Source organism: Spermophilus citellus (assembly GCF_964194105.1).
Source record: "Spermophilus citellus genome assembly, chromosome: 14".
Lineage (NCBI taxonomy): Eukaryota > Metazoa > Chordata > Mammalia > Rodentia > Sciuridae > Spermophilus > Spermophilus citellus.
In genome coordinates this window covers 42,459,499-42,476,151 of record NC_138194.1, presented here as the reverse complement: position 1 = coordinate 42,476,151, position 16,653 = coordinate 42,459,499, and the positions used below count along the sequence as shown (strand labels likewise).

At 42.4% G+C, this 16,653-nt stretch overlaps 1 protein-coding gene across 1 annotated transcript; it reads left to right on the top strand.

The window, feature by feature from the left end:
* Window positions 1-527: 527 nt before the first annotated feature.
* On the top strand, window positions 528-14,691 carry PRDM14 (PR/SET domain 14; the record flags this gene model as incomplete). The annotated part of the gene is made up of 7 exons (XM_081266357.1): window positions 528-1,233; window positions 1,996-2,049; window positions 2,140-2,297; window positions 4,268-4,535; window positions 9,627-9,829; window positions 11,936-12,037; window positions 14,464-14,691. 7 exons carry the CDS (start codon window positions 528-530, stop codon window positions 14,689-14,691), a joined length of 1,719 nt encoding a protein of 572 aa, XP_081122483.1.
* Window positions 14,692-16,653: the final 1,962 nt, after the last annotated feature.

Genomic DNA, 16,653 nt, shown 5'->3' with positions numbered 1-16,653 from the left:
TTGTCTACACGGTTCGACTCCGGACCCTTGGCTCTTCTTTCCCTGCTAGGGACCCGAGCGTGCCTGGAGTGACCGCCTGTTCTGAAGCCCTAGCGCGGTTTTGCGCTAGGCTCCCGGTACCCGCTCTGCTGGTGGAAAGGTCCGGTGGCTCAGACTGGTCCTCTTAAGAGTTTTGTTGAACAGGGAAGAAGGAGGGAACAGAAATTTAAACAAGTTTGCCGGAAACGGGTTGGGGGGTCGAATGCAGAGAGGGGTGTTGGAATCCAACAGGGCTTGGTCCAGGTGCGTTTGGAGAGGAAACGCCAAGACGATAGTATCCAAAAACCTGGAGTCGGGCGGGATCCCGGCCAATTTTCGTTTGGTGATTTTTGTATTTGTTTTTATTTGATAGGTCTGGCGGGATCGAATTGGGAAGTTTATCCAGTTAACTTCGATCTGGGGTAGACTTGGGTGGAAGAAACCAGGCGGGCAGGAGCACCGCCAGGGACGCGTTTGCTTTCCCGCGGACTCGCACAGCGTTGCCCGCTATGGCTCTGTGGGCGCCAGGTGAAGCCGAGCTCCAAGACAAGGTGTGCTACCCACTGGAGAGGTTCCAGAGCACCCCCCAACAACTGGCTGCTTACTACCCGCCTTTTTCTGCCTATGGGCACTACAGGAGTGCCTTGTCCAGCACCGAGGAGGATTTCCAGCCGCTAGGGCGTCTGGAGGCAGCGGTGTCTGCGTCCCAGGGGTTGACTCCTTTCCCCTTCCCGATGGCATCTCCCTTGTTGACCTCGGATCTGGCTCTACAGAGGGAGCCACTCTATGATCTGACTTGGTACAGCAAGATGTCACTGTGGTACCCAATTCCTCACCTCCCCAGGGAGGTGCCACACTTTCCGAGTAGCCAAGAGTACTCCAGTGCCAGCAACGAAGATTTGGTCCCCGTTGGTGGCCGCAGCGACAGTGGCCAGGATTGTGGACCTGATACTTCAATTCCGCCGCTTCCTAAGGAGGCCTCCTTGTTATCGGCGGGGCAGAAGACCTCCCAGTTAGCATCTCGGTCCCCCAGCAAGAGATTTGAGGATGGTCCCAAACAGCTAGACCCAGAAGGGAAATCACCTCCTCCTCCTCGTTTCCACTTCACGAAGGAGGACCTGCACTTCGTTCTTTATGGGGTTACTCCCAGCCTGGAACAGCCAGCCCGCTTCCACTATGCGATTTCCGGCTTACTAGTCCCCGCAGACAGTTCCGGTAAAGGGAGTTCACACCATCAGGAGTTGGGCTGTATGGGAACAGGGTGGGAGCCAATAGGTTGAGAGTCAGCGGAGTGGGGGGTGTTAGGCTCTACTTAACTGCATAATCCCTAAGGTTGGTTTTAGTAAAAGCTGAGGACCAGGAAAGAAGTGGTTCATCCAGAAGCCTTGGGGGCGTGCAAGTTTCTGTACTGCAGCCTCAAGTTCTGCATACTTGGTGCCAGTCTAGCGATCTACCTTGACCTTAATTAAGAATTATCTCCGGGCTGGGGTTGCGGCTCAGTGGTAGAGCACTTACCTAGCTTGTGTGAGGCTGGGTTCGATCCTCAGCACTGCATATAAATAAATGAGTGAAATAAAGGTTCATCAGCATAAAAAAAAAAAAAAAAGAAGAAGAAGAAGAAGAATTAAAAAAAGAGAGAGAATTGTCTCCAAGGCTGGGGATATAGATAAGTTGGTAGAGCGCTTGCCTTGCATGCACAAGGTCCTGGGTTCAATTCCCAGCACCACAAAAAAAGAATTCTCTCTGACTCTCAAGTTTGCAAAATGGAATTAATTACTTCCATGGAGGATTGCTTTGGGTCTCAGATGAGAGATTATGTATGAAAAGCTCATGGTAAAGAAGCAAGAAAAAATAATAAGGAATAGATAAACATCAAACTCAGTGATGATTTCCTCTAAGGAGTAAGAAGGGAAATTATAAAAGCATTTTCAATATATTTTTAATTGAAAAAAATTTTTAACCCTCCCTTTTTCCTAGGGTCTGATCATATTCCTCAAGTTCTGGATAAAGACTCCCTTCAGCTTCCAGAAGGTGGGAAGCAGTCCTTGCTTGGATTTCTTTCTCGCAACTAATATGGATCACTTTCCTTATTCATTTTTTCCTGCCTTGGGTTTCTCCTAGGTCTCTGCATCATGCAGATGATGTTTGGTGAAATTCCACATTTTGGTGTGTTCTGCAGTAGCTTTATTGCCAAAGGAATCAGGTTTGGGCCCTTTGAAGGTAAAGTGGTCAATGCCAGTGAACTCAAGACCCACGGAGACAATTCTCGGATGTGGGAGGTAAATATCTTCTGGTGTGTCTGCTTCAAGTGAGGAGAGAGAGACTTGGAGGGAGAAACCTTGTCCTTTGCCTCTGCAAGAGTCATAGAGAAGGGACAGCAGCTGCTCACTTCATCAGAGGCATCTCTGCGTGAATTGCTTGGTGTCCCAGATCATTTTAATCTGTGAAGATTAGCCATTGAATATACATGTAAATTTTTATTTAAAGAATTAATATGTTCTGTTATATTTGTAGAAAGACTCAATGCTTTAAATATTGTAGGGTGCTTAAATTATGCTGAAGGCAATAAAAATGGATTTTAGACATTGATATTGTTTACCTATAAAATTAGCAGAGGGTTTATGAAATGATACTCTTCAAGCTAGTGACAGTATATGGGGCGTGCTGGTGACACTGCACTTTGTTAATATGCAGGAGAAAACCATTTATAAGAACTACTAAGTATCTTAAAATGTTAAACACTTTCATGGGGCTGGGGGTGGGGCTTGGGCTTGCCTGGCACATGTGAGGCACTGGGTTTCGATCCTCAGCACCACATAAAATAAGTAAATTAGTAAAACAAAGGTATTGTGTCCATGTTCCACTAAAAAAAAAAAAAAAAAAAAAAAAAAAAAAAGAAAGTGAACTTGCTGTGCTAGCAGTGGAAAAAGAATTCAATAATTATGGCTCCATCCATATTGTTGAAAACTAGATAGAAATTAATCTGTTTTTAAGTGGTGGGGTTAAATGTTTACCTTCCCTCTTCATGAAATTAACATACGCTTACAAAATTTGGGAATCAACAAAGCCATAGGACTGGGTGTGGTGGCATATGCATAGGATCCCAGTGACTCTGGGAGGCTGAGGCAGGACAATCAAAAGTTCAAGACCAGCCTTGACAACTTATTTTGAGACTGTATCTCAAAAAATAAAAAGGGCTGGGGGTATGGGGTGGTGGCTCAGTGGTAGAGTACTTGCCTAGCATGTGTGAGGCACTTGGTTTGATTCCCAGCACCACATGCAAATAAATAAAATAAAGGTCCATTAACAGCTAAAAAATATTTAAAAAATGAAGAAATAAAAAGGGCTGGGGATGTAGCTCAGAGGTAAAGTGCCTTGGGTTCAATCGTCAGTACCCAAAACAAAAACAAAAGTGATAGGATTAGGAGTTAGATTAGTCAGTAGTAGAGTACTTGCCTAGCACAAGAGTGTTGGGGATTCAGTTGGGTTGGATCCCAAATACTGGGGGGAAAGAAAAAGAAGGAAGAATGAAAGTATGCATCTTTTAAAAGTATGTCCCCTATGGAGATGTCCTTAAGCTAATAAATTTACTTAGGCTTACACAGATTTATATATTTCTTTTAATGATACAGAAATCTGAAGTAGCTAGGCATGGTGGTTCACACCTGTAATCCCAGTTTATTAGGAGGCCAAGGTAGGAGAATCACAGGTTTGAGGCCAACCTGGGCAACTGAGTGAGAATTTATCTCAAAATAAAAAGGGATGTGAATGTAGCTCAGTAATAGATTGCTTGCTATCACGTGTAAGGTCCTGGATATTGTCCCTAGAACCATAAAAACAAGACCCAACCCTGATTTACAGAAGTATATTTGGTAGACTCAGTGTAAGATTTGGATTATTGTTAAATCTACTGAGATAGGTTCTTGTTATGATACTCAGGCTGGCCTTGAACTCCTGAACTCCAGTGATCCTTCTGCCTTAGCCTCCCAGATAGCTGGGACTACAAGCTCATATTGCTATGCCCAGCCTTTGATGTTTTTTTGTTTGCCTAGAAAACTATATACATGTAATAAACACAATTCTTTGTAGCACTGGAAATTGAACATAGGGCCTCATACACATGAGGAAGTGTTCTACCACTGAGCTATGCCCCTAGGCCTGATTATTAATTTTTACTACATTTATTTTATAGATTATGCAAAAAAAGAAAAAAGGTACAAATCCAAACTTCATGTCTTATTTCATTTAGGTCTTTGAAGGTGGTAATTTGAGCCACTTTATAGATGGAAAAGGTACAGGGAATTGGATGACCTATGTCAACTGTGCCCGATTTCCGAAGGAGCAGAACCTGGTTGTCATACAGTGTCAAGGGCAGATATTTTATGAGAGCTGCAAGGAGATCTACCAGAACCAAGAGCTCCTTGTGTGGTATGGAGACTGCTATGAGAAATTTCTGGATATTCCTGTGAGCCTTCAGGTCACTGAGCAGGGCAAGTCGCTATCTAATCCTTCTGAAGGTGAGCACCCATCTGGACCTTCTGGTGGAAGAACTGGGCTCTTTTCCTAAACCTTCTTTGCAGAACTTCTCCATCCCAGGTGTGATGCATAAGGCTAAATTGCAGGTGTCTCTAAGGGGGTCATCACTCAGCTGAAAGAAATCGTTTCTTCTTTTCCAAGCTACTTCCACTCCCAGAGAATCTTTTTTTTTTCCCCACCCTTTCTCCCCTTCCTGAGAATTAAAAAAAAAAAAAACCGTGAAGTAAATGGATGCCACTTTTGCCTTAGGTGAGTCGGGTTTAATCTCTGCCCTGATAACAATGCTGATAAAGAAAAAGTGCTTAGAGCAGTGTTTTTTAAATGGTGGGTTGCAGTACCTTAGTGGGGTAGGAAATCAATTTAGTGATCAAGACCAGCATTAAAGGAAAAAAAAAAAAAAAGAATAGGAGCAAATTAGAAGAGAAAATATTGATGGGAATCACTTAAGAAATAAGTGTTGTGTTGTGAAGTTTTTGTTTCAAAGGGATACATCCATGTTGTTGTCAAGTATGAAATGTATTTATTGTGTGTCGCAGGCAAGTTGGAGAAACATTGAGCTAGGCTTTAGTTTTCAAACTTGAACCACCTGGGGATCTTGTAAATTTGTCAGTTCTCATTCAGGGTTGGAGCCCACTACACATATGTGTTTGTGTATGTGTGTGTGTGTTTTGTAGTGCTGGGGATTGGGAACCCAGGGCCTGGCACATGGCTGGTAAGCACTCTACCCTGTATCCCTATCCCAAAACTCTGTATTTCTATGGGGATGCTGCTGCTGGTAGTCCTTGAATCACATTAGAGTAGCAAGAAGTTGGGGACCACCAACACTGTGAGTGAGCCTCTGAAATCCGTTTCCCACCCCCATCCTAGGCTGGGGATAAGAACCCAGATTCTCACATGAACCAAGTGCTCTACTATTGGCCTACATCCTAGGTCTGGAATTTGCATTTTTAATTGATTTTGTGTTTTTCCTTACACATACAAATGTTTGGGAACTACTAATCTACTATGTGGCACAAGACTAATTAGATTATTATGTGTAATAATATAGTATCATAATATAATAATATAATATCATTATGGTATAATAAATGTACTAAATCACAGACTAAAGAACATGTGATTTGCTGGATGCCTTGGCACTGGCCTATAATCCCAGATACTCAGGAGGCTGAGGCAGAAGGATTGAAAGTTAGCAAGACCCTGTGTCAAAATAAAAAATATAAATTTTAAAAATAGGTTGGGGATGTAATGTAGCTCAGAGGTTGAACGCTTGCATACCATGTGTGAGGTCCTGGGTTCAATCCCTAGTGCCATGGAGGAAAAAGAAGAAAAGAGAAGAATGCTAATTAATTACAAAATATAATCATCATCCTTTTGAGAAATTATTTTTTTAAAACTGAACTATTAGCTGGGAATGGTGGTACACACCTGTAATCACAGCAGCTTTGGGGGCTAAGGCTGGCAAGTTCAAAGCCAGCCTCCGCAACTTAGAGAGAACCTAAGCAACTTAGCAAGATCCTGTCTCAAAATAAAAAGGGCTGGGGATGTAGCTCAGTGATAGTGTGCCCCTGGGTTCAATCCCTGGTAACCACCCCCCCAAAAAAAAAAAAAACTAATAAATTGTCGAAAAGGAAAAAAAGCTTTGTCCTTGAGGATTTTTACTATAGCATCATCCATATTAATGAGAAATGAAGATAGCCTAATTGCTGAACAGTAGAATTGTCATTAGGTAAACCATAATATATTGTTACCATAGCAGTATGCAGTTGTGGAGGTCACAATTATAACAAGCAATAGGGTTGGGGCTGGGGATGTGGCTCAAGCGGTAGCGCGCTCGTCTGGCATGCGTGCGGCCCGGGTTCGATCCTCAGCACCACATACCAACAAAGATGTTGTGTCCGCCGAGAACTAAAAAATAATAAATATTAAAAAATTTAAAAAAAAACAAGCAATAGAGTAAAGACTTATGGTGGAGGAAAAAAATAACATACAGTGGGTGACTTGTGTTCCAGTTCTGAACCAAACTGGATGTTTACAGCATTATTAGATGACCTGTAATTGAACATTGTTTGGAAGGGAACTTTTAAACAACTTAATTTGTTGGGAAGACTTGTAGATGAATTCATTGTCGATGTTTTCCATTAATATGATTTTGAACCCAGGTCCTCTCCCATGCCAGGCAAGTGATCTACCTGTGAGCTACCACCCTAGCCCAATATTATAATTTATTTTGACATAAGAAAGAAAGATTACAGGTGCACACCTGTAATCCCAATGACTCAACTGGGGAGGCTGAGGCAGGAGGATCCCAAGTTTGAGGCCAGCCTTGCAATTTAGTGGAACCCTGTCTGAAAATAAAAGAAAATGAGCTGGGATGTAGCTCAGTGGTAAAGTGCCCCCCTGAGTTCAATCCCTAGCACAAAAAAACCCCAAAGATTCCTCTATGGTACTCCGTCAAAAGAAGTGTGTGTGTGTGTCTGTCTGTCTCAAAGGCTTTTTGGTGAGGACTTGTCTTGAGTGGGGAGGGAAGGGTCAGGACCCTATGTGGGTAAGTTATTTGTGTGTGTGTGTGTGTGTGTGTGTGTGTGTGTGTGTGTTGGTGGAGGTGTGGGACATGAAAAAAACTTTTTTGTTATGGTGAGAACAATTAACATGAAATCTACCATCTTGAAGACAACTCTTAATCATTACTAAACAATATAAACTGTTTGGGCAGAAAGTATCAATATCAGTGTTGGGAAACCCCTTGGCTTAAATGGAATGGTTGATTGCATTAGGAGGAGAAAAAGGAAAGAAACACAATAAAATCAGGTTAAGGTACAGTTCCAAAGAACTGATCAGGAAATGGAGTTAACTGAAGCTCAGTGAGGATCACTGTTTTATTTCTTCCTAACTAGTTATTCTTATGCAAAATCAGTATTAGACCCTTTTTTTTTTTTTTTGAATTTTGGTGTTCTTTGTAAAATGTTTTGATTTGTAGAATCACTGACCAGACCTAGTTTGAAGAACCTCTCTTTTACTCCAGGAAAGGCAGGTATTTCTGAGCAGTAAAAATTCTAGCCCAGAGTTGAGATATCCCCTTCAGCAAGGGGATTCTGAGAATACTAAGCTCCTCCATGAAAGTGACAGGCAGGATGATGGTTTTTCCTGGGTTGGCTGTTGCCTTCCTGGTTATTTACTTAATGAATGGTTTATTTCCTTAGTCACCTGTTGTTGACCATGCCTGGGACATAGTTGCCAATTAACAAAGCCCCTGGTGGACAGCTTCCCTGCTGTCCCGATGTTAAATGATTTCTATCTGCAGATTCTTGCATAGTCTCACTGTAGGCTCTTCTCCCTCCTTGGGAGCAGACAATGAGGTCTCCATGGTGCATTTCATAGTCAAAGCCACTTTATCCTCCGGATTCCAGAGTGTCCTCAGCAGGGGGTATTTCTGTAGGTGGCCCCTGTTCTGTCCCCTGCCCCCAACACATAGAACCTCAGGACCTCAGACTTCCTTTGCTCTAACCTCTCTTCTCCCCATCCTGCCTCTCCTCCACTAACAAAAACAGATTTACCTTTCTCAGATTTGCCTGCCACTTGGTAACTTGGTATCACATGGTTAGAATTCAATCAGACATCACAGTCACTCTGTATTCAGGAAGGTAAGATGTTTTCACCCTACTCTGTGTGAATATTCTAGATCTGGAGTCTCCCTGAAAAGTTCAGGCAAATGAGTTATAAAATAAAGAGGGAAGAGCCTGGGAAAGCCAGCAGTGGGTAGTGGCTGTTCAGAATGCCTTAGGCACTACACATGCCTCCATATATTACCTTGTGACAAGGCCAGGAAAGAAGGAGCAGCAGAACTGAACCAGTCTTAAATTAGGCTGGAGGGAGGATTTCTTCAACTAAAATGTTTCAGGGAAGCAAAGAGAAAGAGATCTGCAGATGAAGACATTTAAGAAACATATAACCATGCTGTTGTATAGACTGTGTAGACTTTGAATCCTAAGTTAGTCGAACTGTAAATAACATATGTGTATTTCTAAGGAATAAGTTGATTTTTTTTTTAGGTATGACAATGGCATTATGGTTTTTTGTTTTGTTGTTGTTGTTGTTGTTGTTGTTGTTGTTGTTGTTGTTTTGATACTGGGGATTGAATCCAGAGACACTTAACCACTGAGCCACATCCCCAGCCCTTTTTATTTTGAGACAAAGTCTCAATAAGTTAGTTAGGGCCTCGCTAAATTGCTGAGGCTAGCCTTAAACTTGTGATCCTCCTACCTCAACCTCCTGAGTCACTAGAATTACAGGCATACACCACCACAACTATGATTGAACTTTTTAAAAGTCTTTACCTTCTAAAAATAACAGTTTGAGTTATTTATGAACCAAATGATGTATTAGAACTCTAATCATTATGGAGAGAAATGACACAAACAAAACTAAAATTAGCTATAAGTTAGTCATTGTCAAATTGGTGTCAAGCACATGAGAGTTTATTATACTTTTTGGGGGGGGTACCAGGGATTGAACTCAGGGATTCTTTTTTTTTTTTTTTTTTTAAAGAGAGTGAGAGAGAGAGGGGGACAGAGAGAGAGAGAGAATTTAAACATTTATTTATTTTTTCTTAGTTCTCGGCGGACACAACATCTTCGTTTGTATGTGGTGCTGAGGATCAAACCCGGGCGGCACGCATGACAGGCGAGCGCGCTACCACTTGAGCCACATCCCCAGCCCTGAACTCAGGGATTCTTGATCACTGAGCCACATCCTCAGCCCTTTTTATTTTTTATTTAGAGACAAGGTCTCACTAAGTTGCTCAGGGCCTTGATAAGTTGCTGAGGCTGGATTTGAACTGATGATCCTCCTTCCTCAGCCTCTTGAGCCAGTGGGATATAGTATGCACCACTGTGCTTGGTAAGAGAATTTATTACATTATTATTTTGACTTTGTGGGGAGACTCCAGATCTTGAATATTCACACATAGAGTAAGGGTGAAAACATCTGTTTACAGTTTTAAAATCCTTTGGAGGAGTAGGAAGGGCTAAGTGGCCAACAAACCCACTGGCACTTATCCTTGTGTTTGACAGAATCTGAAGAAGGTTACAGATGCGAAAGATGTGGGAAAGTGTTTACCTACAAATACTACAGAGATAAGCACCTCAAGTATACCCCCTGTGTGGACAAGGGTGATAGGAAATTTCCCTGTTCCTTCTGCAATCGATCTTTTGAGAAGCGGGACCGCCTGCGAATCCACATCCTTCACGTTCATGAGAAGCACCGGCCTCACAAGGTGAGTGGGGTGGGGTAGGGTGAATGAGCTGCAGGCCCTGTCATTGCACTCTGCTTTCACATCCCTACACTCCTGGGCACCAGTGGAGGGCCTCCTGGGGGCTGATTGGAAGGGCACTGCCTGGCAGGGAGTTCTCTAAAGGAGGTAGACAGATATATACACCTTAGGTTGGGTGCCAAATTGCTTCCCAGAGAAGGTATCCATTTATGGTCCACCCACCTGGGCTTATGTAGTAAGCAGCAACTGCTCTCCTGCCAATAAAAATATCCTTTTTTGATAGATGGGAAAAGGCTTTAGTTTGCATCCTCATTATTAATAAAGTTTAGATTTTAAAAATATATTATTTCTATTTGCCTGTGATTTGTCAGGGTTTTTTTTTGGCGGGGGGGGGGGGGCTTTGGTAATTAGGATTGTACCAGGGGTGCTTTACCACTGAGCTGTATCTCTAGCCCTTACACAGCCCCACTAAGTTAACCAGATGGCCTTGAATTTGAGATCTTCCTGTTATCCCTGGGATTTTGGGTTGCACCATAGTCCCCACCAAATAATTGCTTATAAGAATACCTGGTGAGGGACTGGGGTTGTGGCTCAGCGGTAGAGCGCTCGCCTAGCACATGTGAGGCCCTGAGTTTGATCCTCAGCACCACGTAAAAATAAATAAAATAAAGATATTTTTAAAAAATTGTTAAAAAAAAAAAAAGGATACATGGTGAAATTAGCCAAGCTGGGGCTGAGGAGTAGCGCAGGGGAATGCTTAACCATTAAGCCATATCCCCACCCCTTTTTAATATTTTATTTAGAAACAGGGTCTCAGGGAGTTGCTTAGAGCCTCACTAAGTTGCTGAGGCTAGTTTTGAACTTGCAATCCTCTGCCTCAGCCCCCTGAACAGCTAGGATTACAGGTGTGTGCTGCCATTCCCCGTTTACATGTTGAGATTTTTTTCTATGTCTAAGGATATTTTATTTTCATATTAAATTAAAAATTGGCTAGATAGAGAATTTTGGTTTTATTCATTGATCTGTTAAATTGATACATAAAAGTTGTCCATTTGTATGGGAGAATTATGTGATGTGTGTGTGTGTGTGTGTGTGTGTGTGTTGACATTGTGTAATGTTAAAATCAGAGTAAGCATATCTACTCAAACATTTGTTGTTTTTGTCTTTCCATTTTTCATATTTCTTTGTGGTGCTGGGGATGGAACCCAGGACCTTGTACAGTACATCCCCAACCCCCTGGCAACCTTTTGGTGGCTGTGCCTTTAGTAATTTTTTCACAGTGTGTAACTGAAGTGTGTATGTCTTTTGACCCCCCAAACTAGCCTTTTTTGTAGGTATTACATGCCTCAGATCACCTGTCTCCCTGCATTGCCATTACAGTTTATATATTCCCCGACACCCCTACCAGATTTTTAGCCTGTTACTTCTAGCAGAGTGTTAGGCACCTAATAAGTACTGTATAAATACTTGAATTAATCACACAGTGCCTGCGGGTTCACTCATGAGGAAGGCAGATAGGTATTTTGCCCATGAGGAAGAACAGGAAGCAAAGATTCAAAGTTTACTGACTTGGTCACACAGCTACTTCTTTTTTTGGTACTGGGGATTTAACCAAGGGACAATTTACCACAGAGCTGCATCCCCAGCCCTTTTTCTTTCTTTCTTTTTTTTTTTAGTTTGAGACAGTCTCACTGAAGTTGCTTAGGATCTCACTAAATTGCTGAGGCTGGCCTGATACTTGCAGTCCTCCTGTCTCAGCCTCCTGCATTGCTAGGATTATAGGCATGCATCATCATACCTGATTCATGTGAAGCTTCTGACACCCAAAGGTGCTGGATGAAATACCTAAAGTCATAGCATTAGTGTTAATAGAACTGGGCAGAATCTAGACCAAAGCCCACACTGCCTGACTCTTCAGCTTACCCCAGATGTCTTTCTACCTCTTAAGTGAACCCTCAGCTTGGGGAGTACAATCGATCCACTGCTTATAGACACACACACACACACACAATAAACATAAGAGTTCTTTCAACCCCCGGTGGACAAAGTGTCAGGATAGACTTGTTAGAGGAAGACAGGGCTTCAACTCTGTTTTTCTTTCTCACCTAGTGTTCTACATGTGGGAAATGTTTCTCTCAGTCCTCCAGCTTGAACAAGCACATGCGAGTTCACTCTGGAGACAGACCGTACCAGTGTGTGTATTGTACAAAGGTAAGTGGAACCCCCTTCTGAGTGGTATATCTCGCATCCTGCATGGTAATCCATGGGTAAGAACGGGAGCGTGAAGCCTAGTTTATAATGTGTTTTTGGTAAATATTAGTCCAATTGACCAGCCCAACCCCCATTTGCATCCCACAAATATGTTCCAGATGGTCTAAAGAGGCTGAAGATGGTCAGACATGACCTCCTATAACCAAACTGGCATTTGGAGCATGTGTAATAAACTATACCCTAAATTATAATTATAGAGATCTGATGATCACAGACACATAGAGTTTAAGAGCATGGCTGCATGCAGTGGTGCACGCCTGTGATCCCAGTGGCGCACGCCTGTGATCCCAGTGGCTCGGGAGGCCAAGGCAGGAGGATCACAAGTTCAAAGCTAGCCTCAGCAAAAGCGAGGTGCCAAACAACTCAGTGAGACCCTGTCTCTAAATAAAATACAAAATCGGGCTGGGGATGTGGCTCAATGGTCAGTGCCCCTGAGTTCAATCCCCAGTACCAAAAAAAAAAAAAAAAAGAATTTAAGAGCATGGTCTTGGCCAAGGTTCAAAGAGCATAGCATGATGGACTTGGACTTGGTTGTAACCTTGTGAAAATTCATTAACTTCTCTGTTGTTTAGTTTCTTCATTGGTAAAATGGGAGAAAATAGTCTTCACAGAGTTTTTAGGTTAAATGTGTGAAACTCACTTAATAATGCTTGACATATGGTAACCTCTATTGAAATGTTATCTACTATTATTACTACTTAAATGTATGAAGACTTAATTGGGGGAATGCTGTTGATGTAGCTTTCTAGAGAGACATGGTGGGTGACTTCTAATCTATATTACACAGAATATAGAGTTAGAAAAACAGGGAGGGGGAGAAAAAGAAGACAAAAATGGAGAGGGATTAGAAGTGAGAGATTGCTGGAATAGAGATAATTTGTTCATGCTTTAGAAAAAATATAACAAAATAACCTCCTTCTGTTTTGATAATAAGCATCTATACTGTCCAATGTGTACCCATCGCCATATGTGGCTATTTGAATTCATAAAAACGAAATAAATTGAAAATTCTGTTCTTAGGTTGCACTTGGCACATTTTAAACTCAGTGGCCATACATGGCTAGCAACAGCCACATGGGATAGCACAGGTACTGAGAGAGCATGCCCGCCATTGCAAAGTCCTGTTGGAGAGCACTGGTAGACTACGCTTCTATCAGTGTCATGAAACAGACGGGTACATCACACTTGTGCTGAATACTGCTCAGCAATAAAAGAGGAAGGAACTGTTGATACAGCAACCTCAGTAAACCTCAGCAAATCTTAGGAGGTTACCGATGATACGATTCCATGGATAGAACATTCTTGAAATGACAAAGTTATAGAAATAGAGAGTAGATGAGTGGTTGTCATGGTTTAAAAAGAAAGTGGAATTGGAAGGGAATTTGGTGTGCTCACAAAAGAACACTATGGTGGGGGGAGGGTATCCTGGGGAAGAAAATGTTTTGACTCTGTCAATGCCAACATCCTGATTGTGATGTTATAATATAGTTTTGGTGTAAGACATAACCATTGAGGAAAACTGGGTAAAGGGTCTATGTTTTTATTTACTATTGACTATAAATCTATAGTTATCTCAAAGTTTAAATTAAAAAAGGAAAACTAATAAGGCACTGACTTATGCAAAGACATTAGCCCATACTAACCTGTCCTTTGGTAATGCAGTTTGTCTTGAAGGATGTCTTATTTAAATGCTGGCTCCTGGGTCTTGTGTCATGTTTTTTTGGGTGTCACACTCTCTAGGGTAGAATTGATAATGTTTTATTGGGTTTGGGGAGGGGTTTTTTTGGTAATTTTGCTTTTGAGTTTTGGTTTGGGTTTTTTTTTTTTTTTTTTTAATCTTTTTGTGGTGCTTGGGTTTGAATCCAGGCCTTTGTGCATACGAGGAATCACTCAACTACTGACCTACACCCCAGCCTGCAATCTGCATTTTTAACTGGAGTTCCCAGTGATCATAGCCAGGGCTACTCAAAACTAGCCAGAATGACAAAGCAGTCTAGTTCTTTTTGATAAGGCTTCTGCTGCCACCTTGAATCTAAGATATTTGTTCATTGGAGAGGCAATGGAATGACATCCATATTAGCAACAAGGAGCTGGGTACTATCGTGCCTACCTGTAATCCCAGCTTCTTGGGAGGCTGAGTGAGGCATGAGGATCACAAGTTCGGGATCAGCCTGGACAATTTTGCAGATCTTGTCTCAAAATGAAATTTAAGAAGGACTGGGGGGTTGTAGCTCAGCGGGGGAGCACTGGTTTACAAGGGGTGGGGGTTGGGGGGTTCCTGGGGGTAGATTTATTTATGCCTTTCTTAACAAGTTGACCAGCCCACAGAAATTGGCTTTTTTCCTTCTGCTTTCTGTTCTCTGCAGAAGTTCACTGCCTCCAGCATACTCCGCACACACATTAGGCAGCATTCTGGGGAGAAGCCCTTCAAGTGCAAGTACTGTGGGAAATCCTTCGCTTCCCATGCTGCTCATGACAGTCATGTCCGGCGCTCTCACAAGGAAGATGACGGTGGCTCCTGCCTCATTTGTGGGAGAACCTTCCCAGATTCAGATGCTCTTTATTGCCACATGCAGTTTCATGGAAACCTCTAGCCATCCAAGTGGAGCAGTGTGAGAACCAAGGACTTGGATGCCCTCCTTCTGGTTCTTGTTAGAGGTGTGTCATAGGAACAACTGGTCATCCTATTGAACTGGCCTACCTGCTCAACTTACCAGAATATTGACGGTGGCTTTTGCCGAAAGGTCTTTCACAATTGTTCATGAGACTAGAATGCTTATCAGCTTACCTACAAATAGTGGGAGCTGCAGGGTGACAGTGCCTGAGAGCCTGAAGATCCAACAGAAGCTTCCAGAGTGTCTAATTCAAGTCCCCGCAGCTCAAGGATGACAGACCGATTCCGAGGTTTCGTAATGGAAGAAAAGGAGATCTTCTCTCTGCTATTTGCTGTGGGTTCTTGATTGTACCATCTGTGGCTGTCAACTGTTGAATTTCTTCACAGAACAAATTTTCCTAATGTTCACCCAAGCCAGAACTTCTTCAGAGGTGAATTAGTCTTTGATATTTATTTGGATTCATTTTAAACCTTTTGTTGTTCCTACCCCTCCTCCACCACATGATAAATGTATGTTTAGCACCAAACAGAATTAGAGGGCACAGCCATTACCAGTTGCAGAAGAAAAACCATAGCCTAATGAAGAAAATCTAAAAAATAAACATTTATGTTGCTCTGGCTTTAATTCTGATTTCATTCCTGATAAAGAAAGTAGACTACTTTTTCCCATGTCTTTCTGTCTTTCCAGGCTCAGGGTAACACAGAGAGTGCAAAAATAAATAAGAGAGGCCTGCTGAAACAAAGATAAAGGTTTTGCACAAGGTATCCCAAAGCTGATGTTGGGGGTGGGACTCAGCTTTTCTAATGTGCAGAGAGATGGTCTCACCTCATGTGGGTAGTAATACACTTGTTTGTTGAGCATCAACTCTACATGATGGTACCACTTACTGAGTGTGTCACTGTGTAGCAATTGAAGCTGAGATGAAGGAAGTAGTGAGAGATCACTCCCACTTTGGAGTAGGATTGACTCTAAAGATCAACCTCTTTTGATTGAACTCAGGGGCACTCCACTACCAACCACCGAGCCACATCCCCAGCCCTATTTTATATTTTACTTCAAGACAGGGTCTCACTGAGTTGCTTATGGCCTCACTGTTGCTGAGGCTGGCTTTGAACTTGGGATCCTCCTGTCTCTACCTCCCAAGCCACTGGAATTACAAGTGTGCACCACCACACCTTGCAAGACTGACCTCTTAACCACTATGGCCAGTTTATGAAATCCTGCTAAGGAAATGGCATTTCCTATTAACTCTCACATTCTTCCCTACACCAAGGCAAACAACAAAACACTTTTTAACTTCTATATTACAGTGGAATGCATTATAATTTTTATTACACAAACAGCACAATGTTTCATATCTCTGGTTGTGTACAAAGTATATTCACACCAATTCGTGTCTTCACACCTGTACTTTGGATAATAATGATCATCACATTCCACCATCATAAAATATTCACACAAGGGTTGGGGCTGTGGCTCAGAGGTAGAGTGCTCGCCTACATGCATGAGGCACTGGGTTGGATCCCCAGCACCACATACAAATATGTGTCCACCTATAACTAAAAAGAATTTTAAAAAAATAAAATTCACACAAGGTAAAGGCTCTGCAAGCAACCTGAGCTACTAAGGATGTGAACCAGCCCTGGTTGTGGTTTTGTTGACCACCTAGGGGTTTAGGGGTTTGCTTCTCCCTGTAGCCATAACCCACTGTCTCAGAGTGGTGCAAATTCAATATTGAACAGATGTGTCTTCCAGAGGGGGGCTCCCAGCAGTAGCAGGGTCCTTTGAGCAATAGATATATGCAGGAGGAAAAGCAGTGACAGATTTTACTCCAGGGAATTCTTTGCTGCCTTGAGTAGGTCTGAGTAATTTATCCTAATGGGAATGTGCCCTGTTGTTTTCGGACTATTTTAGTTCATGTTAATTAAGTCAGAACAATGG